The 25,957-nt window shown below is 38.2% G+C and overlaps 1 protein-coding gene across 3 annotated transcripts in view; it reads right to left on the reverse strand.

The window, feature by feature from the left end:
• The window catches only part of ADCY2 (adenylate cyclase 2), a 404,137-nt gene that overhangs the window by 77,165 nt on the left and 301,015 nt on the right, over nucleotides 1-25,957 (reverse strand). For all 3 annotated transcript variants that reach the window (XM_070587228.1, XM_070587227.1, XM_070587229.1), the window contains exons 12-14: nucleotides 23,386-23,466; nucleotides 17,539-17,608; nucleotides 14,842-14,939 (exon numbers count right to left, since the gene is read on the reverse strand). In XM_070587228.1, the coding sequence (XP_070443329.1) occupies nucleotides 14,842-14,939; nucleotides 17,539-17,608; nucleotides 23,386-23,466 (249 nt within the window). The remainder of the gene's footprint in view (nucleotides 1-14,841; nucleotides 14,940-17,538; nucleotides 17,609-23,385; nucleotides 23,467-25,957) is intronic.

Genomic DNA, 25,957 nt, shown 5'->3' on the forward strand with positions numbered 1-25,957 from the left:
ACCTGGTGCCAATGAAGTTGGCTAGCGACACTGAAGAGACAGAAGAAATAGTACTGTGAAGAGGAGCAACACCCCAAATGTCGACACATCGAATGGAAGACTCAGATGCAAGTCAGCAACCAGCAACCCACTTACCCATGAGTGCATGGCTATGAACCCCACAGGGAGGGAAAGGAAGCGGGTGATCAGTGAACTGAGTAAACCTCCTAATGCCATCATCATGGGAAGGTTCCACTTGGCTCACACTCTCAGATACCTACTCTATTACAAGAGATGATTACACACCAAGCAAGTTCTACAAAAGCTGGACTTCAAACCAATGCTTGAGCCTGACCCAGTGATGTACTGGGCACTGAGTTATTTCCTGGACACAGTTCAGGGTGCTTTCAAATACTTGGCCTGATAACGGCATTTGTTCACATTTTATGAGTAAGAAGAAGTCTCTGCTAGGAGGGTGTATATACTCCAAATACACTTACTTGGACTGGTAACTAGTCTTATGTGCTGGGTACGTGCTGGGCTGTAATCACACAAGACGAGTAAGATGTCGTTCCCCTTTGGAGCTGCTTACAATCTAGCAGAGGTAAGCACCGTATGTCTCCTCACCTTCCCTATCTAGAACACCCTTCTTTCAGACATCACTTTAGTCCTTAGTCCCTGGTCAGAAGCCACAGGTCTCAGCACCTCTATAACACATAATCTCAGAGCCTCAGGCAGTGTGTGTGTGGGGGGAGTGAGAGGCAGTCCACACCTCAGAGGTGTGGAAGGTTCTTGTTCTTATTCCTGTGATTGAAGAGGAACACACTCATTTGCTGGACGTTCGTTCACCATCTTTCTCATCCATTTTTACAAGAAAGCTCTGATGGGTTTTCTTGGACTCTGTGATCTCTTGGTTCCTTTTTGGCGTCAAGGTAATGACGGCCTCATAAAGTTGAGTTCAGAAACATTACATCTTTTTCTTAGGTCTGAAACTTTAAATAACCTGATCTCCTACTGAAGGTTTGGTAAATCTCAATTATAAAACCATCTGATGATAGTGGTGGTGATGCTGATGATGGTAACAGTGATGCTGATGGTGATGGTGATGATGGTAATGGCAATGTATGATGACAGAATATTTATTGTGTCAAAAGCTGTTCTAAAGGCTTTATATGTATAGTTCACTTAATCCCATAATAATCCTGGATGGTAGTTACTTCTATTACCTCATTTTACCAAAAAGAAACTGAGGCCCAGAGAAGTTGGGAAAGTTGCCTAAAGTTATCCTTTATTAAGTGTTGTGGTAGGGATTTATGTCCATGCCAATGTACTCCTGACACAGGTTTTGCTTTTAGGAGCAGACATGTCACATTTCTGCCATGTTTACTGTTCTATTTCCTGAGTCAATTTTGATAATTTTCTTGGAAAATTATCCATTTCATTTAGATTTTCAAATGTAAAACATTTTACATAATATTCTCTTGTAATTTTAAAAGTCTCCATATTTAAAGGAATGTCCTTAATGTTATTTTTCTTTTTCTCTCTAGATTAGACTTTTGAAGTTTTGCATATTTGTTGATCTTTTCAAAGAATGAGCTTTCAGTTTATTATTAAGGTCTACGCTTTCTGATAGTTTTCTATATGATTAGTTTCTGATTTAACTTTTCAAAATCCCTTCCTCCTTCTTTATTTAAACTTATATTGTTCTTTTTCTTGATTGTTATTTATTAAAAATCTTTTGTATTGTCTAATAAATGCATTTAAGGACATAAATATTCCTATAATTACTGGTTTAGCCAAATCCTGCAGCTTTTGATTTATAGCTACCCATTGCCATTCTTTTCTAAGAAGCCTATAATTTCAATTTCTATTTCCTTTGAATACAAGAGTAATTCAGAAGTCTAATTTATAAATTCCACAAGGAGATTATTTTTGGTCTAGCCTTGTTGTTTCTAATGTCATTAGATTTGATCAGAGATTGCAGTTTCTATTATTTCTACTCTGACACTTTATTTTTCTTCTGGGGTGTGATAATATGTTCTACTTCTATTATGTCTAATGGATTTCTGAAATGATATGCATTTTCTTTTTGCTGGAACCAAAGCATGTTCTCTAAATATCTATTGTCAGAGCCTGATGAGCTAGTCCAATCCTCAATGGGCTGACTTACTGGCTCACTTTGGCCTGTCGATTTTAGAATGTATTAACGTTTCCAACTAGGATTGTAGGTTTGTCAATATATCTGAACATTTTAATAGTTTCTCTTTATTTATTTCAAAGAGATGCTGGAGTACATAAAGATTAATGATTGTTAAATTTTCTTGGTGACTGTACTGCAATATGTCTTTCTTTTTTTTATGCTGAATGCCTTTCACTTGAACTCTATATTGTCAGAAATTTTATATTATTGAAGCTTTCTTTTCTTCTATAAGCTGTTTCCTGGAGTAGCTATTTTCCATCCTTCCTTTCTCTGTCTTTTAATTTTAACTAGATCTCCTATGCGTAGGACAGAAGTGGCCTTTGGATCATAGCCTCAATCTTTGAGCCTCTTTTCATAAATAGGAAATTTTTACTCATTGACAATTATGAAATTTGTTGATATTTGCCCAATTCCTTACATTTTATTTTCTTAAACTGTTTGCTAGAATTTACATAGAAATTACCTGGCTGTCAAGTTTTCTTTGTTGGAAGATTTAAAAAAAAATTTAATAAATTTAACAGATTAAAATTTTCTATTCCATTGTGTGTCAGTTTTGGTAAGTTGTCTTTTCAATGAACTTTCCCATTTTATCTAAATTGTAAATCTTCTTGGCCTCGAGTAATTTATAATATTCCACATTTACGCTGTTCACACCTTTAGGATCTGTACTGGATCCCCTTTTATTCCTTATATTATTAGTTTAGGTGCTTTGTGATTCTCTCTCTCTTTTTCTTTCGTGATCAGGCTTGCTAGTGGTGTAGGAATTTTTAAACTTTTTCAAAGAACCAATTTTCGGCTTTATCATTTTTCTATTTTATTGATTCTCCTTCCTTCTTTGGTATTGGTTTGCTTATCTTTTGTATTTTTCTAGCTTCCTACATTGGAAACATAGACAACTGATTTTAATCCTTTCTTTTTTTCTAATTTAAGCATTTTAAAGCTACAAATTCCTCTCTAAATTACTGCTGTAAGGTACATCCGACACATTTTGATATTCAAAACATTTGTAATTTCTCTTGTGATTTCTTATTTGACTTGTAGTTTATTCAAAAGCATATCGTCCAACATTGAAATATTTGGAGATATTTTTAGATATTCTATTGTTTTCGATTTCTAATTTGATGTTGGTGTGGTTAGGTATCGAACGGTAATATTTTTACCTTTCCAAATTTATCTCAATCAAAATTTGTTGTGATGCTCTTATGGCCTAGTCTGTGTTATGTCATGGTCAATGTTCCACATGCAGTTTAAAAAAACACGTATTTTACAACTGGTTTTAGTTCTACGAACGTCAGTTAGTTCTAGGAAACTGATAATCTTGCTCAGATTTTCTACATCCTTATTTATATAGTAAGGGATGTTTAAAAAAGGGTATTAAAAATCTAATTATGATTATAGATTTGCCTAATTATCTCTTTGGTTTTGTGAGTTTTTTTTCTTTCCCGTATTTTATAGCTCTGTTTTTGGTATATGCACATTTTATGATTTTATGCTTCCTGGTAAATTGACCCTTTCACCACTATTCAATGTCTCTCTTTCCTTCTGTTAATACTCTTTCCTTCATGTCTGCTTTGTCTGATATTAACATATGCTCAGTAGCCTTCTCATGTTTACTATTTGTATGCTATGTGTGTTCCATTCTTTTAATTTCAACCTAACTTCTGCTGTATTTAAATGCATCTCTTCATCATGCTTTTATCTGGAGTGTGTAATCTTTTCACATTTAATAATATGTTTTATTTTAATCCTACCATCTTATTACCTGTTGTTTATTTGTCCCTCCGCTTTTGTTGGCATGATGTGGTCCATTACATTTCCTGATATTATTTATTTTAAACCTACCGTTTACTATTTGTTTTCTATTTGTCTCACGTCTTTTTGTTTCTCTATTCCTCCTTTATTGCAATTTTTCTTTAATCTAAAATTTTCATAGTATTTTTTTATTTCCTCAATTGGCTTTTTAGCTATCCCTCCTTGTATCTTTTAGTAATGGCTCAAGAACTAAAATATACATTCTTGGGATCAGCCCAGTGGCATAGTGGTTAAGTTTGTGTGCTCTGCTTTGGCAGCCCAAGGTTCATGGGTTCAGATCCCGGGTGTGGACCTACACACTGCTCATAAAGCCATGCTGTGATAAATAGAAAATAGAGGAAGATTGGCACAGATGTTAGCTCAGGGACAATCTTCCCAAAGCAAAAAGAGGAAGATTGGCAACAGATGTTTGCTCACGGTCAATCTTCCTCAAAAAAAAAACAAAAAAAAACTTAACTCATGAGAAGTTACTTAGCATTAATATGGTATCACCTCAAAAAATACATAAGATCTTTACTACACTATAATCTCATTCTCCTCCCCATAGAAATTCTTAGTGTATGTTATTATCTGTGTATTAAATAACGAGTTGTCCTTTAGAAAGTTAGTAAAATATAAGTATATAGTCTTTCTCCTCTCTCACACATTAACCATGTCCAATGCTCTTCATTTCCTCTTACAGATTCAAGTTTGCTTTTGGTATCAATTCAGTTCAGTTTGAAGAACTTCCATTAGCATTTCTTGTACTGTAGGTTTGCTGGTGATGAATTCCTTTAGCTTTCCTTCATTTGCCAAATGTTTTTCTTTCACCTTATTTTTAAAAGGAATATTTCAATTGAATATTTAATTCAAGATTGACCATGTTTATATCAGGGGTTTCAAGATGTTCAGTTGTCTTCTGCTGCCCTTCACCATTTCTGATGAGCAGTCAGACACCATTTCCATCATTGAGCCTTTGTATGCAATGTCTTTTTTCTTCTGGGTGCATTTAAGTTTTGTTTTTTCTTTGGCTTTAATGGTTTGACTATAATACACCACATGTGATTTTCTTTGTATTTATTCTGCTTGCTTTTCACAGAGCTTCTTGCTGTTGGAGGTTGAAGTATTTCAGGAAATTCAGAAAAATTTGTCACTAAGTGTGCTGGTAATTTCCTGTTTGTTTTCACACACATTTCTATTCCATCTCCTACAAACTCCATTTCCCAGACACTTTGCCCACTGTTTCTAACTAGGTTTAGCCAATGGGAAGTGCTGGTGAGAGACTGGAAGGTGGGAGAAAGGAAGAAAGCTGAGTATTTCTCCTTCTTACTATCTATTTAGCAACCATTTCTGAATGGGCTGCAACCCCTGCCTTCTCTGAAGTTCCAGATCCCTGTCAGACAACCCATCCTGCCTTGGTCTCAGCTCTGGTCAGGAAGGCCTCCCATGGTTCTAGCATCTGCAGGAAGGTCCAGGAGCCTGCATTTCTGGTAACACAGCCTCCATCCTATGTCCTTCCAGCCCTAGGTGTGGGAGCAGGTTCTTCTTCTTGCTAATCTCTTAGTTGCTTTACCATCCCCTGTTTGGTTTCCCAGATTTTTCCTTATCTTGTAAGCATTTCACTGTATTAAATTCTCCTGTTGAAATACCTTAGGAAATTTCTGTTTTCTTTATTGGACTCTAAGCCATGAACTAGATAAAGTTTTTTCTGGGTACTATGATATCATTAGTGGTTAGATAGAAACCCAGGAAGAATTAGAGTCTGTTACTTCTGAAAATTTCTTCCTTTTTCCTTTGAAAAAGAGCAAAGCCATTCAGTTTTTACTATAAGCATTGAGCAAGTATCTACATATTCCATAGGTTATGCCATATGTGAAATTCCTTATGAGTGGATCTGTGATTATGGGTGGCCTTTAATTACACACATCTCAACAGATTGAGTGATAATTATCATGAGTTAGTCTACTTTAAAATCATACGATTTATTTTGTGAATCTTGTACTACAACGACTTTCATAGGCTCTTGTTTTCTAAAATGCATTTCAACGTTTGTTTTTAGGAATAATTATTCCACTATGAAGACAGCTGATAGACTGTGGACATTCTGCCGTCAGGTCAAACAGACATATCAGAGCCTGAGAAAACAATGGGGGTATTAAAATTTGATTCCCACATTTTACAATAATCCTCTGGATACAGTGGAGGGCACTGAAGAAGACGTGGTGATATTTTTTTCTGGATGCATCTGATGACCACTACTTTGCTCTTTCTCAAATGTTAAATCCGTTAAAGGGGGTGGAGTATAAAGGAAAACAGTGTTACTAATACCATTGACTATCTGCTTTTGCTTTTGTGGAATGAATGACAGATGCTCATTAAAGCAGAAGTGAGCACTGTTAAAATTACGTTATGACACAAACTACCAAACACGACTCAAGAAGGAAAAGAAAATCTCAACAGACCTACAAAAGTAAAGAGACTGAATTAGTAATTGAAACAAAAACTATTTGCAAAGAAAAGCTTATGCCCAGATGGCTTTACTGGTAAATTCTATAAAACACTTGAAGAAGAATTAATACCACTTTTTCACAAACTCTTTCAGAAAATAAGGAGGATGGGAAAGTTCCTAACTGATTCTGGGAGGCCTGTATCACCCTCATACTAATATCAGACAAAGACATCATAAGAAAACAAAACTAGAGATTAACATCTGTTCTGAATATAGATACAAAAATCTCTGACAAAATATTGGCAAACTGAATTTAGTCATAGATAAAAAAGATTATGTAACATGACCAAATGGGATTTATCTGAGAAATGTAAGGTTGGTTTAATATCTGAAAGTCAATTAATGTAATACACTATATTAATGGAATAAAGGAGAAAAAACCCCACATGATCATCTCAATAGCTGTAGAAAAAGCATTTTTGACAAAATCCAACAGTTTTTCCTTATAAAAACACTCAACAAACTACAGTTAGAAGGGGATTTCCTTCTCCGGATAAAAGGCATCTATGAAAAACCCACAGGGAACACCACACTTATGATGAAGACTGAATACTTTCCTCCTAAGATCATGAACAAGAATATATGTATGCTGTGACTACTTCTACTGAACATTATACTGGAGGTTCAGGCCCAGGAAATTAGGCAGGAAAATGAAATAAAGGCATCAGATTGGAAAGGAAGAAGTAAAAAGACCTCTTTTTGTAGACGGTATGATCTCGTGTACAGCACATGATATCACAACCTGAGATTCAGAACCAGAGTGGCTCAAACTCTCACTGATGTGCCCAACCTAGGCTGTCCAGTGTTCCAGTCCATGGCACACTGGCACTCTTGTTCAGATGGATGGACCTCTCATCCCAGGGAACAAGAAATACCACGAGGCAAAGCAGTGGTTGGCCAAAAGCTCTTAATTATAACCATTTATCCTACCTGCTCCATCAAAAGCATATTCAGGCCCATTAAGCGTACCAAGATGTTCGCGTAACAGAATCAATTTGAATTAACATTCTGGTTGCAAAGCTCTTTCTTCTTAACACACAAGTAAAATTGATTTATATGCCCATGAAAAAGCAAACTTGACTCTTCCCTGTCATGATGCAAGAAAAATTACACTTTTTAGTGATGATTTTTGACTCTGGCACTTTAATCAAATGTATTGCTATTAGTATATGGAAAAGGCTGATTTGAGACAAGCTCCTCTCTCCCTTCTGTTTTTTTTTAGTGTGTTTATTGCTTACAGGTGGTCCTGACAGAGATGAGGAAGCACATTTGCTGACAGGAAAAATCCATCAGAGATACACACCTCCTAAAAAATTCTAAAAGTTGTTTTAATTATAAAACATTTCTGTGGGTAAATAATGGTGTCTTTCTCTGGAATTCTATTTAATGTGATGACTTTCATGTCATTCCTCTGTCTGTGCTCTCAGTTCATCCCCCTAAGTAACAACGCAGATTCTTTCATCATCACTTTCTTCACATCTGCTACATGGTATTTAGCAAGGGTAATAAAAACTGAGGGAAGACAACTGTTTTTTAATTGTAAGTTAGCATGAAATAATAAAAATTCCTCTAACTCTCTTTTGATAGAACTTAAAAATGAAAGGGAATTTGGTTAAAAAAAATTGAAAGGTAGAAAGGAGAAAAGGCATTTAAATATCCATCACCATTACAGGTTACAGTAACCTTTCTCTGATAATAGGACTTAACAGCTTTGAGATGTTCTGGTCTCTTGAAGGTCCTGTGATATGGGAAAGGGAAAAGGGATTATATTTGGCTGAGGAAAAAGCTTCCACTTTATGGTGACAATAAGGACTGGAGACTTGAATTTTGTGACACTATTTCCCAGAAAGTCCACAGTCTTCTCTTTCTATATTCACTCCTTGGGTGAGCTCATCCCATCCCATGGATTTAACTATTACTTACGTGCTGAATTTTCTAAATTATGACCCCACCCCAAACTCCTCCCATGAACCCTGGGCTCACACACTCCCTCCCTCTGTGAAGCCCCACCACCTGGATGTCTAATATGCACACACAAGTCTTCAACATCCTGAACTCAGTCCTTAATTCCACGCCCCGCTCCAACCTGTCCCTACCCCAGGATTCTCCCTCTATGTAAATGGCAACCCCATTCTTCCAGTTGCTTAGGCCAAAACCAAAACCCAAAAGACCAAATTCCCCAGAACTTAGCTTTCCCTTATTCTTCACATCCCATCCAGTAGCAAGACGAGTCTCCATCACTTTTTATAATATATCCCAGAATTTAGCCACTTTTCACCACCTCCACTGCTAGTCTAGTGCAAACCATCATCTTACCTGGTCTTCCTATTTCTACCACCCCCTCTTCCAGAGCAGAAAGAACAATGCTTCTAAACATAGCCAGATCATGTCCTCAGCTGAGAACCATCCAGGGCTTGCCATCACAACCAGCATTAAATCCAAAGTTCTTCCAGTAGCCTGTGAAGGCCAACTTGACCTGGCCCTCATACTGCTCCTGTGGTCCCATCTTCTACCATTCTCTCCTGGCTCACTCTGCTCCTGCCATCCTGCCTTCTTATTGGTCCTTGAACACACTTGTGGCTCCATCATCTAGAATGTTCTTCTACCAAATATCCACATAATTCCCATATCGATTCATTCAGGCCTCTGCTTCAATGTCGCTTAGTCAGTGGTGACTTCCCTGATCACTCTGGTCTGAAATACGACCTTCCATCACTCTATAGTATCCTATTCTGTTTTATTTTTCTTAAAGCTTATCACCACTGAACTATTGCATATGTGTTTGTTTATTACATTATTGTTGTGTTGCCTAACAGAATGCAAGTAATATGAGAGAAAGGATGCTTTTGGGGTTGCTGTTGTCTTCCCAGCATCTCTAACTATGCTTGGTATGTGGTAGCTCAATAAATAGCTGTTAAATGACTCCACAAATGATTGACTGAATGCATGTATGAATTTCTATTTCTATTACAAATACTGAGAATATACCCCTAGATACAAAGTAAAACTACATTGGCCCGTTTCATTGAGTAAAAACATGCTCAGTTCCCTTTTGATTGTTATTGTTCCTCAAATCCTACTATACCCGTGACATATAGCTAACTACAACAAAAATCAGTTTTCATTCCTGGAGAGAACCTGTTGCTCAGAATGTGCATGCTACCATCTTAGAGAATGAAGATGAGGAGCAAAGTCCAGGGAAAGCAGAGCTGTGCGCTGGAGGGATCCTCGAACCCCAATGAATCTGAGAGAGAGCGCCACACTACCTCTGACCTTTGATTATGGGGAAGGAACTAAACTGCTAACTTACATTCAAGCTACTAATTGTGAGGCATTTCCTTACTTTCAGATGACCCAAATCCAAAGTTGTATATTGTTCATTTCAGTAAAAGCCATATGGTTTATTAATCTTGGGCAGTGAGAATGATCTTACTTCTTTCTTTCTTTATTTTTTGCTTCACCCTAAGAGTCACACCCACTGCATCAAGGTACATAGGGAGTAACTTACTTTCCTGGTATCCAGTGCTTAGGCGCACCAATTCGGATGTCCACCAAAGCAAACTGCTTCCACAATACTTATTCTCCATTGTTTGTGTTTAGAAAACCAAGTCTACTTTCAATGGACATGAATGATTCTACCAGTAAACTTTCTCCTATATATAGTTTTTCCTTTTTGGAGATAAAAAAATAAAAATAACTCTTTTGGAATGAGTATTAAAGAATCAATGAACATTGATTATTGAAATGAATAATGGAGTAATGGAATAACAATGGAATGAGTATTAAGAAATCTCAATAGAAATAATAGTTCTGAGATATTGAAGATTATAATTTACTATTAATTTTCCTTAAGTAAAATATCATTATTATTAATTTAACTTGGGCTATAATGAAACACATTATATTAAACTAAACTTTATTAAAAAAAAAATACTCCTTATTTTGACAATTACCCATGCCTGGTTTAACATAATCTATTTAGTTTGGCAGAAATATGAATGAAACTATTAAAAATGTAAATATAATTCATGCTTGATCATTTTTGATCTTTGAAGGTGACTCAGATTTCTGATAAAGTTATAGACAGACAGAAGAGAGAGAAAAACTCCAAGAAGACGAGCCCATTAATAATTTAGTTATAGCTACTCAAATTCTGAGACTAGAGCCAGATTCAAAAGTTATGGGCCAAATAGGGATGATGTAAGGCCATCTTTCAGGTAAACACTTCCCCTTACTTATGTTTTCAAGGTCACAAATTCTTCTGTTAAGTTATTCATTCATTCACCCATTTAATCAATTTCCTCCTTTTTTCAAAAAAAAAACACAAGGCAGTTTACCAAAAAGAAAACAAACAAAACTATGATCATATTAAAAAACAAGTGAGAGTATACCAGAAAAACTGAGGAGCACCATTAGCCCAATGAAAATGCTTCATAAAATATAACAAAATTATGTTTTTAAATAGATGAGCTCATAAGCAAGGAAGAGAAAACACTTGATACATAGAGGCTATTCAAAAACAGAATGCTGAGAGGCATTGATGCAAAACGGCCCAGGAGGAACCAGGCGGCACAAGGCTGACACATGTCACAGAAGGTGGGATTTAATGTCTACACAAGGTAAGCGATGCTCTCAGATATTTGATTAATGGGAAATTGGAACTGAGGTCTTGAATAAAGTAGGAAGTGATAAGATACTCTCCTACCAGGAAATAGGAAACATATAAACTATGCCCCCCGGTCTGGTAATTTTCAGGGAAGCGGACATCAGTCCAGGGCCATGAGTGGAGAGAGTCATCTCTGAAAACTGAGATCCCCAATCCCACTCCATGCTAAGGGGTTAATCAAGTTCACATAATCTATTTTGTAAAGGAACCTTGACCTAAGGATTTAACAAAATATTGTGACTTGAAGTGGTGAACCCCAGAGGCATGTGGCAGAGATACACTGAAAACTATATCATAGTGATGCGTTCACATCTCACAATATATGAAATTACCATGGACCAAAACCCTTACTGTTGATGAACTCACAGTGAAAATCACAGATAACACAGGGAGATACACAACTATGAGAGTCAACTAATAGCCTAAATGGCAGAATTCATGTATTTATGCACCATAAGTAACAGAATGAAACAAGTGATATTTTCACATACTATGTGCAAAATCTTCTACTAAAGGAAAGTAAAAAAATAGAATCCATAAGCAAACTATAGAATTATAAAACAATTCAGATTTTAAAAAGAACCAGTAGACTTGTCAGATATGAAAAACTAATCATTGATGTTATTAACTAAAATGTGGATGAGGAATTCACCAGAATACTTCTGTAGCACAAAGAAATAAAGAGCTGTAAACTTTGAGGAAAAAATACAAGACCTGGAACAAAGACTGAATAGCACAATAAACAATTAATAGGAATTCTAGGAGGAAAGAAAAAAGATAGAAGCAATATATATGGTGATAAAGTCAGAAAATTGCCAAGAACTGAGCAAAAATATGAATCCTCAGATTGAAAAAATCACACGCAGTCACTCAGGTAAATAAAAAAATACACATCTAGAAACAATATAGCAAAAATCCAGGAAAAAAAAGCCCCCAGAGAGGAAAAATAGATTACCTAAAATGGAATGTAACCACATTGAGAAGACATTTCATTAGCAACAAGAGAGGCTGAAATTCATGTAATAATAGCATCATAATACTAAGGGAAAAAGGGAAAATAAGAGTTAATCTAGAATTTTATACCCAGTTGACTATTATTCAAGAGCAAATGTGAAATAAAGCAGATAAAGATATTTTAATATGAAGAAAAAATGGAAGCAGTTGCTACTCACAGACCCTCAATAAAAAAAGCAATGAATGATATAGCAAGAAGGAAAATAAACTTGAAGAAAGGAAAAACTTTAAAAATGCATTGATGAGCAAATAAATTGGTAAAGAACAAGGGTAAATCTGAATAAGTATTGACTATAATTGCCATCTGGAACTAAAATCTTAAGAAATAATTACATAGAAAAGACACAATAACTTTAGAATTTACTAAATTAAGACTATATGTTAAAATTTTAATGGCAATCATTAAAAGAAAAATTTACAGGAGAGATATATATAGAGAGATACCTAGCTACATATATATATCCTAACTAGTAAAGGGAAAAAATGAAAATGTGATCAATGCTTTACAAGTTGGGGATGGGGGTGGGGAAGAAGCAAGGCAAAGCAAGATAAATGGAACATAAAATAAGAGAGCAGAAGTGGGTCCACATACATCAATAAAAACATCAAAATACAAATGGAATCGTCACATTAACATAGAGAAAGATATCAGATTAAATAAATAAAAAATGAAATAAAAATAGATGCTTTTTACAGGAAGCATAACCACAGGATAATGCCCTTAAGAGCATGGAAACATATTTATAGTAAATATGACATAGAATTAACATTTGTAAAGTCTGGATTATTTGCACATGCATGTTGACTATATTACACTCTCACTTTTCTGTATCTTTGAAATATTTCACAGCAAGAATTGTTTATAAAGAAAAAAGAAAGAAAAACAAAGTCATTAACATGAAAGAAAAATGAAGGAAGAAGACTAATATAACTAATATAATGAAGCCAGTACAGAAGTTCAGGTCTCAACTCTATTAGACAAGTCCACAGACCTTTTTCTCTGAGCTTTCTAACTGCCAAGATAAAGAGGGAAATGCAACCAGCACAGATTTCACAATGCTCGTGCTGAAATCCAACTTGTTGCTCAAGAGAAACACAATAACTGGTGACGATACCCAAGAGAAAGAACTTCCAAGGGTCTCATAAAGACACAACACAACAGAAGAGAGACAAGAAGATAAAAGCAAAGACAGAGAAGACATCTCCTTGATGTTTTCTTAAAAGTGCAATCCCATGAAATGTTTTTCTTGGTCCCTGGAAGTCTTTTTGTCTTCTTTGGCATCATCTTTTAAAATGCCCTAGTCAGTTTCCCCTTTCCCAACTCTTTCCAGTAGATGACAAATCTTGTCTTAATTATGATGGAGAAAGTATAAAAATGCCCATCCAATAGGAAGATGTAGAAAAATGAATGAATTTATCTACTTAAGAGTAAGAATAAGGGCCCATTTCCCTTGGTACTGCTTGCTTTACCTATAGAACTTAATTTTTAATGCTCCTTTGCTCCACCAGGGCATCATTTCAATGCAAATTTATGGGGCAAAAGGGAAGTCTAGTGGGACCCTCTTCTAAAAGGGGGCAGATAGTTTTGGAATTGTACATATATGAATAATACTTTGACTTGTCATTACTGCTATAAATGCCTTGGTATTGGCTCATTGCCCAGAACAGCATCCTTTGGAGTACAGAGGGGGAATGGCAGACCATTTCTTCCTAGTTTGCTCAGCATCTTCATGAGACAAAATGTAATCCAGCCTCAGCAATTCAAGCTGCCCACAATGCCTCCTGAAGTTAAATGCACACACACAACTAAATCCTACTAGGTTGGAAATGGTCGCTTTGGCCTTCACAAAATGGATAGTGATAAGGGGAACGAAAATTTATCTTAAAATTTCTTTCTATAACCCCAATTGTTGAAAGAAGAACAAAAGTTTTGTTTTCTTTTTCTTTTCTTTTAGACTATAGAATGAGAAGAAACAGTTTCTTTAAAGAAAGTCAATTGACTTATACTGCACTCATTAAAAAGGTACAAGAGAAAGACAATCTAGGAATCAGAGAGTGGCTGGAATTTCACCAACAGGTGGAAGTAGGACGAACCCATCCCAAAGCACGAAAGTGTGAAATCCGGCTTACTCAGTTTCTCCCCTGTGTACCCAGGTCTCTCCTGGGAGGGGCAAATTAGACAGTGACCTATAATAATCAGAGATGGTGGCACAGAGTAGACTTGAGGGAGAAGAACATGAAATCAGAACAGATGAGAGGGTATAGTGTGCCCAGAGTAGGTTTTGTCTTTTCAATATACAATAACATTATTTGTTTATTAGAAACAACATCTGGCCATTCTGCCCTTTCTGTGTAAAGTTTATGAGACTACATTTCTTAGACTCAGCATCAGAGAAATACAGAAATCAAAGTAAGAAGGTTAAATTTATTTTTTTTAAATCCCTATAGGGTGAATCAACATGTCCACTTTGAAAATGCAATATTACTATAACTAAGTACGACACATGGGGGCCACTTAACTTCACAGATCCTGAATTAACCTCCCCTCATGCCCTCCAGCCTCGGGCATGTTACATAACCCCTGTTTGGAACTTTGCATCCTCTCATATCCTTTAGTATAACTGTGCTCCAGTAGAAAGGCACACCCAGTGAGAATCCCAATGCAGAATCATATGTACTTACTTTGGTAATACCAGAATCTGCACAATAAAGATGCAGAAGAATATGAGACAAGCGCAAGTCACGTAGTACTTGAATGCCGGCAGTGCAGTGGCTCGGTACTAAAGAGGGAAGAAGAAGACCATGAGTGACAGTTCTCTCAGAGAAGGGCTGAAACAATCATCCAGCAGCCTAACTACACCTAGTTCATGCATCACACTTGTAAATTGTAGATTGTGGAAAAAAAGAGCTAAGGACAATGGCTGTTCATCTCCGGCAGGGAGTGCTTCCTCCCTCCAAATGTGCTGTGAAAGAGTGACTCCCACAGACCACGATTTTTACGAGTAAAACTGTTTGGAAACGCATTTACAGGTAACTAAATCAGCCCAGCAAGGAGAGACAGCGCCTGACCAGAAAGATGAGTGAGTGGCCTGAAGGGACCACTGGATGCTCTGGTTCCCATATAGGTCCAATGTCTGTAATTAGTTGGGGAAAGCAAATGACTTTTCACATAATAATAGTTTACTTTTGAATAGTATTGAGGAAATACAATTTCCTTATTGCATTTATTTATTTTGGTATCTTATCGTATTATTTACCTCAATGCTCCTTAGAGGTGGGCAGTCAGTTTACGAGACCCAGCCCATCAGGCCCTGCTCTGGTCTGCGATCATTCCATTTGCGTGCCTGGGCCTGGCTGAGGGACTCTCTTCCCACCTGTCAGGCTCCATCAGCAGAGTTCACATGGCTTTCTATAACATCTAGAACCAAAACCGACTGGTGTAGTTGCCCACCTGGGACTGCCCCTGCTTCAGTTATGCAGGAAAAGAGACAGCCACGCTGCTCTGATAATGATGATAATGACCTCCATGGCATCCAGCCTTAATGATGGCGCCAGGCACTCCAAATGCTTTACAGGTATTAACTCATTTAATCCACACAACAACCGCCTGAGGCAGGAACTATTATTGTCCCTATTTGCAGACGAAAGAACTTCAGACCAGAATGATTGATCAACATTCTCAGGAAGACACAGCATGGGGTGAAATCAGGGTCTTCACCCAGGCGAACTGGCTCCCGAGCTCAGGCTCCCAACCACGAGCTACACTGCCTCTCAAAAGAGGGTTTTATAATAAAATTAAAGGAAATAAAGTGTTTGTGGCAATGCTGTTGAAACCAATTGACAACGCTGGCAGGTTGCATTGGCTCCATCTGCACAGGCTGTTTCCCAAGTTGCAGGAGGTTCTAGTATGTTTTTCTCAGGTTTTAGCCGCTGGGGTTTTACTGTGGGGTGATGGATCTCTGGGTGGTCTATTCAAGTTTCTCTTCCTCTATGTCTTGCTGCCTTTGACCCCTCCTGCTGGCCTTGAAGAGCTCTCTAAAATGTGCCTCAAAGTTGGCCTCTGCAAATATGTACATGTGGGGAACGTCAGCAAGAGCTGCATTTTTAAATGATGATCACCTTCTATTTACTGGAATTTTTTTTGGTGCATTTTGTGACTTAATAGCCAGGATAAACTACATGCTGATGAAGAGGCAATATCAGCATACGTGGAGAAACGTGATTACATTCTGTGCATTCAATTATATTCTTCTCTTTTACCTTCTTCTGGGCTTTGTGGAGAGAGATGAGTAGGAATTTCCTTGTGGTATTAGTAAACGAAATGGACTTCTATCAGGAAGGGAATAATTTAACATTTAAATGATAAGGAACCATCAGCGTCTATTAAAGTGATTCAAGGGTAAAATGATCAATAATAATAATAAACTACATCAAATATCAACTTGATAAACCATCTGTGGTCAATATGCTGACTTAGAAGTGGACAACGGATCTTCTTGAGCACTAATACAAAAGAAAATTTACGTATAACTGTAAAATGCAACTCTGATGAATTTAGAAAGGAATATTGACTTTTAATACTTCTGTTCAATATCCATAAAACAATGAACTGAATGTTCTCAACGGAATTTTAATACCAGTGCTATGACTGCTGCCGTTATTATAGTACCTTTTGTTCAAACTAAGGCCGTAATTGTATGGTTGGGTGACGGAAATTGCCTTTAACTGGTTCCTTTTCCAGATTGACACAAAACAAAAGGCTAATGAGATAAAGTTGACCTAGAAGAACATTTCTTGTTTCTGCAGCAATTAGTTAATTCATTTTAGCGAATCCATGTTAAACTTGACATTAAAAACCAAATGTCTGCTTATTTATTTGTCCTGAAATAGTTCTTACTTTAGGAGTCATAATATGAAGGCATTTAAATGCAACAAAACGTAAAATTGGAGGGTTTCTAATTCTCCCAAACAGGCGTTGAATGTAAATCTCATATTTCTGTCAAAAAGTTAAAATAATTCGTGAAAAAACACTGTAAATTTATCCAAAATGATTTTGCTTTCTTTTAAACCTTTTCGAAGAAAATTTCCCATTGAGAAAGCATGTTATTAGTTCATGTCCTTTTCCTTTGGCCATGTTGCAAACATCACCTACTACCAGGAGTGCTGGGAATAGTGACCAGCCAAAGATGGAAACTCGGTAGCAAGAAACACGGTAAAACAGTGTACGCATGGGAGAAGCACAGGAAATCTAGGAAGGGTTCTGATAGAGTTAGAGGCAGCTTAAATGTCAAATATAAAAAAAGAGTGCAATTTCACGAAGGAATTTTTAAAAACTAACATTTCAGAAAAAGTGATTGCTTTTGAAAAAAAATAGCTTACTTCTTTTTCTAGTATTTTATTGTAGAAAAGCAATGAGATTCTCTGAATATCTTCAGACTTGAGCCATTGCCTGGAAATAAAAAGAACAGACACATCACAAAACCAGACCTCCAACCAAACATCTGGAATTACTTTTGTTTAATAATTTACGCTCTTCTTTATTGCAAATTATCCAAAATTGAATATTTTTTTAAAAAGTATAATGTCAAATAACTGGATATGTAATCTAGACACTGTTAATAGGATCTGAAAATATAATATTCCTACTCACACACCACAGTCCTTGGAAAATTTGACATCACAAACTGTCAGACAAAATTGAAACTCAAGCTATCCAAATTAAATAAGTAGGGAGTTAGCTCATCAAAAGGATTCAAGGAGATCAATAAATTCATTCCCTGACATTTTACCGAAATCGCATGGTAGCTTCATCTCCTAAAGGCTTTGGTTCATGGAGAAGCACCACTTTTCTTAGCTTTTAGCAAGCAACACATCACAGACATCAAAACTATTTAGCATGCCTTTAAGTGCTGGCGAGAAGTTTTGCTTCTTTCACCCTTACTGAAAATAACTTTCATTGTCATGCTTTTCATTTCTATAAGGTAAAAAATTGCGTTTAAATACAGTTTTCAAAAAATGGGTAAAACCACCAATGTAAGACGCAATTGGTTCAGACCACTAACATACTGTGTTGATGCAAACATAAACACCTGTGCAAAGTATATATCTATCTCAGATGTTAAAAAATAAGTAAAAATTATATGCAAGTATCCATGCTTCTTCTTCTTTTTTTTTTTTTTTTTAAGAAGATTAACCGTGAGGTAACATCTGCCACCAATCCTCCTCCTTTTTTTCTCTGAGGACAACTGGCCCTGAGCTAACATCCATGCCTATCTTCCTCTACTTTATATGTGGGACGCCTACCACAGCATGGCTTGCCAAGCGGTGCCATGTCTGTGCCCGGGATCCAAACCAGTGAACCCTGGGCCACCAAAGCGGAACGTGCGCACTTAACCGGTGTGCCACTGGTGGCCCCACAGGTATCCATTCTTACAGGTTGATTGATTTTTAGAAATCTGTTGTAAAAAAGTAGTTGAGATAGAGAAAGAGCTTAAGGACCAAACTTTTCACCAGAATGTTGTATGTATTCACCAGCTAAACAGCAACACCAGGCATACGATTGAGCAAGCTGGTCATATAGGCCTGATACACTCACAGTTTGGCAAGAAAATAAACACACAATTTATTATATAAAGCTAAGTGAAACAGAAAGGTACACATTCTTATATTCATGAGTACAAGAACATAAGAAAACATTGAAATCTATGCATCAAGAGAAATATTTAGAAATGAATACCAACAAAATATATTACCAACTTGTTTGGGTCATTACATTGAGGAATCATATTTCTACCTTCCTAATTTTTCTTAAATAAATATTTCTATAATAAAATAGCAACAATCTGAATTTTATATATATGAGTGTATATGTGACATATATGCATACACATGTATATATCTACAAGTGTATATAATGATATATCTACCTCTACATCTACACCCACATATCTATATATAGGGAGAGGAATATATATATACCTTCAGAAATAAAATTAGGTTTTGCATAAATTTCCCAAAAATCTTATACCTGTTCAATTATCAATACACATGAATTTCTAAGCATAGTACTTTTCCAACCCCTTGGTCTTATGTCTATGAATTTCGACTAACTGAGATATATTTGCAAGATAGAGTGAAGGCCTTTGAGGGTCCAGGACAACAGGCCAAGTGACCTGTTACACTTTCCTCAGTAATCCACAAGTGCAGCCACCCGCTGATTTCAGATTAGGGTCTCTAAATTTAGACCAATGTTTCACGTTAGGGCTAACAACAAGTTGACCCAGGAGATCAGCGCATCTGAGGAGGGACATTTCCAGTCTCCTTGGACAGCCCTGTGCCCGGAACCTCTCGACAGTTCTGAAGACTCTCACAGCACACACACCATGACGAGCTTGAATATCCCAGAAGACTAAACCGAGGCCCGGAAGTCAGTAATGTATTCCAGAATGATTGCCATTAAAAGTGAGGACTATAAAAATACTTTTTGATTCAAAGTCACAAGCATACGTATCAGAGAAATAAACTTTTTTTTGTATTTCTTATTACTGCACTAATTGCAGAAATATGTTATTGCTGTTTTATGAGACTAGCTGAAGGAATCAAAGGTTGGTGAATATTAAAATGAGCAGAAAATAAAATGTAAGATAAATTTTAACTATATTCATTTTTAGAACTGTGTACTTGTTATGAATATCAAACTATGAATAATGCATGCAGGTAACATTAAAAACAGGTTTTTTCTACATTGAGAAAGAAAAATCTAATTTAAAAATGCTCCTGGATGATATAAGCTTGGAAATAAAATAAGAGTGAAATTCATAAAGTAGAAATAAAACCAGCTCCTCCGCCATATTCGCAGACCAGGCTTCAGTTTCCTCTCCGAGGCCCAAAGGTGGACAGGAAGGGCCCAAGACTGACACTTGCTCTCTTGTGTCCAGCACCTAACACTGAGCTTTGTAAGCCATGAGCAATGGATTGATTCTTGGAGCAATGACTAATTTCAACCAACTGTTGGCTTTGCCTTCCTTTTCCCACAGCAAGTTGGGTTTGGCCTGTGGCTTCTTCTTGAAGCAATAACTGATGGGCCTAATTCTTCTTAGCTTGTCCTCAGAATTAAGGAGAGGATGCTTTTCCCACAGCCCTCGCCATCTCCTTGTATTCTGAGCTGGCCTCAGTTCCCATTACTGACTTGTAGAAAACTCAAAGACGTGCATACGTGATTTGGGTATTTCGAATAGGAAAGATTTGTGTGGGCTGATAAGGTCAGACAGTGTTTTTGGGAATTGGAACAAGAGAGAGAGAGAGGGAGAAGAGAAGAGAAATGAAGACGTCTCCTGACATGGTTCCTGAGTCAAGCGGTCTGTGGCAAGAAGAAAGTCAACCCCCCTCTGGGCTGTACAATAAGTGATTCTCTATTCATCTTCACTATGTTGTTTTATCCCTGGGCCCAGGCCAAATAAAGGCAATTCTAAACAAGATCCTGACTTGAGGTGAGATACATAAGTAGACCCACGTCCTCACCTGGGATTATTCTGGAATGTAAGATCACAGGCTCTCTCAGCAAAGGGGACACTGAAATGGAGAGAAGACCACTTTCCCATTGTTGTGGATTGAATATTTGTGTCCCTCCAACTCCCATGTTGAAGGCCTAACCTCCCAGTGTGGCTGTATCTGGAGATGGGGCCTCTAGGGAAGTAACTAAAGTTAAATGAAGTCATATGGGTGGGGACCCTGATCTGAAAGAATTAGTGTCCTCATAAAAAGAGACACCAAGAGCCTCCTCCCCCACTTTCTCTGCACCATCCCAGAGGAAAGGCCACGTGAACACACAGGAAGAAGGCAGCCGTCTGCAAGTCAAGGAGAGAGCTCTCACCAGAACCCCACCATGCTGGCACCCCCATCTCAGACATTTAGCCCTCAGAACTGTAAGAAAATACTTTTTTGTCGTTTAAGCCACCTGGCCTGTGGCGTTTTGTTATGGCAGCCCGAGCTGACTTATACACCTACCCAGGCAGCGTTAAATCCAAAGACTTTAGTTGCCTCGACTGTGCGACTGTGCGCTTAGGTCCTGGGTAACCCTGTGGCATTTGGGGAAGGTGGTCCATGGAGCCACAGCTGAAACAAATGATGCTGGACTGGTGGTCTCTCAGTGTGGAAGATAATCCTTCCTCAGCCCTGTGGTCTGAGATGCCTCTGGTCTGTCTGTCATCCACGTGTGCATTAACTCCACTCCATGCACACAGATTGAAGCTGGCATCACACGTTTTTCATTAACTCACCAGCTCATTTCCTTCGCCACAGAGGCCCATGTTTCTCCCCCTTAGAACTTTTCACATTCTCTTTCTGTTTTTCCTTTTCAAAAAAACAAATTTAGGAGAGGTTCCTCATTCTAAAGATTAACTGTTTTAGCACACCCGTTTATTGAAATCAAACTTACAGGAGAGCCCAACTCTTCAGGAGGAAAATGCCACCGGGGAGGGAATGGCCTGGGCATCCTCCACACATGATGCCTCCCTTTCCACCTCTGTGGATCCCAGGAGAAGTTTCTGGTAAGCCTCTTTGGTGCTCAGCTATCATAAGTGCTTTCCTACCCCACTTTGCCTACCCAGATAAGTCAAGGTCTCCCAAACCTGTGCCTTGAGCTTCAGCCCGCTGGAGGGCATGGCCATCTCTGCTTTGGCTGTGCAGGATTCATTTTAGGGTGTGCCTGTCTTGAGAAGTCCTCCACACACCACCAGAGCAGAATTGATCACACACTCACTGCATAGGACACTTCAACGGCACCCACCCGCATAACCTGCTTTACACAAGCCCAAGGTGCTTCTCAGGGAATCTGACCCTTCTGCTCAAGCCTCTCCACCCCGAGAGACACCTGCAGGGCCTGTGTTCCCATCGTGCTGAAAACTGAAAAGCACACCTCCGACCCTGGCATGTGCTGTTCTCACGCCATGAGGCAAGATCTTCTTCTCTTCCTTTTAGTTTCCTCCAAGTTTTAGCTTGTGTGTCACCTTGTCCAGAAAACTCATGACTCTTCAGTCCAATGTACCTGCCTTTCCTCTGTGCTGTCCTCTTCTCTTGACCCGTTGCCCTCACAGGGCACTTGCATAGTGCACAGTGATTTCTTTCTCCCTCCCTTAGACATCAGGCTTTGAGAGGTCTTGTGTCTTGATAAGTCTGGTGCTCGGCAAATGCCGACATTGCTCAGCCTTTCACAAATGTTTGCTAAATGAGTAAATGAACGAATACATGAAAATCTGCATATAAATCACTGTTTTATGTCAATAGCAGAAAACAACTGAATGGCACATCAAGGCTGGAGTCCCTGTTGAATCCTCAAGTGGAAATTCAAGGAAGATCAGAAGAAGATCATATCAAAGAACAAGAGGGGTTAATTAGGAGGGCCTGACATCGGGAGTGACGCTAATTAAAAAATACATGCAGAATAGCTTCCATTTAAAAAATCTCCCTTTTGAGTTTTGAGTGCAGCTTGACATTTTCCCCTATTTGATTTCTGAAACACGTCGGGAAGATTACAACATAAGCAGTTATATCAACATTAAATACCACTTTAGAATAAAACTACATTAAAACACAAACATGCATTCAACTAACTAAATACGCGTTCAAATACTAAATGACACAATACAGACAGACAATCCAGAAGCAACTTTGACAAAAATAAAGCAAGGCCAATGACTGTACTTTCAACTGATCCCTTTAATAGAAACTTTCTAAAGGTGGGCACAGTAGTTTAAGAAGGTGGGCGTCCTTTGTGAAGACATGCTGAGGCTGATTTTATGCATTTGTTTTTCATTGTTACTGTTATTATTATAATTGACTAAACTTTGTCAAGGAACAAGACTTCCTCTCTCTTCTGATGTTGTATTTTGTTTTGGTGGGTCACAGAGTAGTAACTGCTATTTCCTCTGGTTGAATGAATATATCCTTCCACCCACGTTTTATGAAATCAGACTTTCCCCTGGGTTGTAGCTGCCAGGAGAATCCAGGTAATCATGTTTCTCTGTTGTGACGTGTTGAGGTTTCAACCGGGGCAGAGTTGAGGCGATTCCTTTACACTGATCCTGGTGCCGGCAAAGCAGAGCATTTGTGTGGGGTGCCGGGGTGCCCTAGGATGGGGGAAGGCTCTGTCTGGGAAAATATGACTATTTTGAAACAATAGAGGTTGAAATATGAGAATAATGATAATTTAAGATTAAAAGTACTCACTTTTGTGCATTAATTCCATCAATTGCTTGAATCATCCTTTCATTTAGTTCCTCTTCAAACCTTTTCTTTTGTGACTTGGTTCTACATGAAAGAGGAAATATCACGAGTAAGAATTATTAGTGAACTAAATATGCAGCCCATTTGTTTCTAGGATGCCAAAACCTCTGTTTAATTCTGCTAATTGAGGGAAAAAAAGAAACAAGAGTCTATGAGCAGCCTTCTCTCTATTACCACATAGCCACTCTGTGGACTGAATGAATTGAGTAGAGCTTTTGGTGCAGTGAAATGCTGGCCTACCACTCACTTGGAGTGAAATTAGACTAGGCATCCAAAAGCAGCACTGAGAGATATATACTTGATGCTGGAGATTAAAGAACCTTCTGTCCTAAGAGATGCATTAGCCCTTGACTTGTTGCCTTTATAAACTTGATTTCATGACAGAACACATTGGCTTTGGAAATTCCCCTGCAAAAAGGCGGTTTGGTTGACAAAACAGTCATTCCTTGTTCCTGTTTCCCTTGGTCAGTTTTCAAGAATTTGCAGAATGACAGTCTTATTTGAGGCATATCAGAGCTTAATTGTATGTCTTTGAATGTTCCTCAGTGTTTGAAAGCTCTACACACAGAAAACCCCACTTACATTTGCAGACCACCTCTTGGTCTTGGAAGCAAATAATATTCAGTCATTAACACAAGATGCTTTGTAAATAAATTATGCCAAAATAATAGTGAGTTCCCCAAGGTTAATTTGACGATTAGCTTGAGAATGACGTGAAGGAGAAAATCGAAATGCCTGTTTTTAAAAGTTAAATATCTACTGCAAAGAATATAAGCACAGTATAATCGCCAAACCGGCCTGAACCAGCCTGCATCTGAGTCTAGGTGTCAGCAAGTCACCTAGTCCAATGTGGAGGATGCACCTGGCTTCTCTGTCTTCTGGTTGGTTAAATTGCTAATTGAATAGACCTTCTACTTTGGAATAAAATTAATGCTTTTCTGAGTTCAGAATTGCCTTGATACAGATAACAATAGCATTAAATATACAATGCCGCATTTATCTGTAATTAAATCTCACAGAATTGTCATTAATGACATGCAAGGGGCATGCCAATTCCATCCTCCTTTGTAGGTCTGTGCCTTCAGGTCTTGCCTTCTTTAAACAGGCCATGGGCAGTCTTGGTTCAAAAACAGAATGATAATAAGTGATCCACCTACAGATACGGATTCAACTGAATTAGGAGGGTAAGCATACCAAATTCCAAGCTAACATGGAAGGCAAATTAATTTTTATCCTTCTTCTAAAAGAAGCAGGAAACCTTAGCCATCATCTAGCATGGCTCATTCTCATTTACAGTGAGGAGCTACCTTCATTTCATTTTTATCAGCCTTATGCCTAGACTTGAGTTTCTTGACTTCTATTTGGTGGCTTTCTTTTCCAAAAAGTTTCAGCAAGTCTAAGAAGGAACATTTGTGGGTACCTCGAGCTCACAGGAAAACATAATCCTTCAATCTTATGCCCAAGGCTAACAATGGCATTGCCTTTGTGAATCTGTTTTAGGATTAGTTTAGATCACGTCTGTACAGCACTCAGTGCAGTAAATGTGGCACATGAAGTAGCCAATGAATGCAGAGTATCATGCATCCTTCGTACTCACTAATTACCTGGACGATTATTAACATATAGACAGTTTTCTTGTCTCTGTACTTATGTGACGTCTGCTATGGAAATGAGAGGATATCCTTGGGGCTAATAATCCACCCACCGGGAGTTCTTAATCCGCCAACCAGGGCTTTGCTCCTCAGGCTTTCGGGGTTTGACTTTCTTGTCCTTGTTCCTGCCTCTGGGCCCCACCACTGGCCTCTACATTGCTCTCTGCCCTCAACCCCTCTCTGCAATTCCTCTCCATTCTTTCTCCCAAGCTCCTTCCTGAGCTGTCCCACCCCACGCCTGGGCTATTAACTCTCAGGAGGCATGGAAGAGGCAGTGCATTATCCCTGATGATGCTTCACCATCGTCCGATGGCCAGGCTGGAGGCTCAGAGAGTTTTATAACATAGGCCCGCTTACAGAGCCAGGGACACAAATGCGAGGGAAGCCCAGGGAGGCTGGCTTGAAAGTGGAGCCCTGTCCCTGAGGCCTTGGGGCCACCAAAGATCAACCATCACAGAGGAAAGAGGAAGAGATATGGAGGAGGCTCCTAGGAGGGCAGGCAGGACGGGAGGGCAATTAGGGAGGCAGGCTTTGGTGTCACAGAGTCTGGACACAAACCCTGGCCTCACCTCCATCAGCCACGTGACTCTGGACATTCTCCCAACCCCTTGTGCTTCAGTTTCCTCTCTTCTAAGATAATGGCAATACCATCTACCATGGAGTAACGCTGTAAGGATGAAATTAGATTTCCCATATGCCTGAATAGATAAAAATGATAGCTTATCATGACTGTCTTCCAGACAGTATGCATCCAGTGAGAAGACACTGCCCACGCAACAGTGGTGCTCCATGAGGCATCCCCACTGTAATTTCAGTAAACAGACTCTTGAAGCAGAATTGCAGGGAGAGGCAGACAGATGACA

Source organism: Equus przewalskii, chromosome 20 (assembly GCF_037783145.1).
Source record: "Equus przewalskii isolate Varuska chromosome 20, EquPr2, whole genome shotgun sequence".
NCBI classification, from domain to species: domain Eukaryota; kingdom Metazoa; phylum Chordata; class Mammalia; order Perissodactyla; family Equidae; genus Equus; species Equus przewalskii.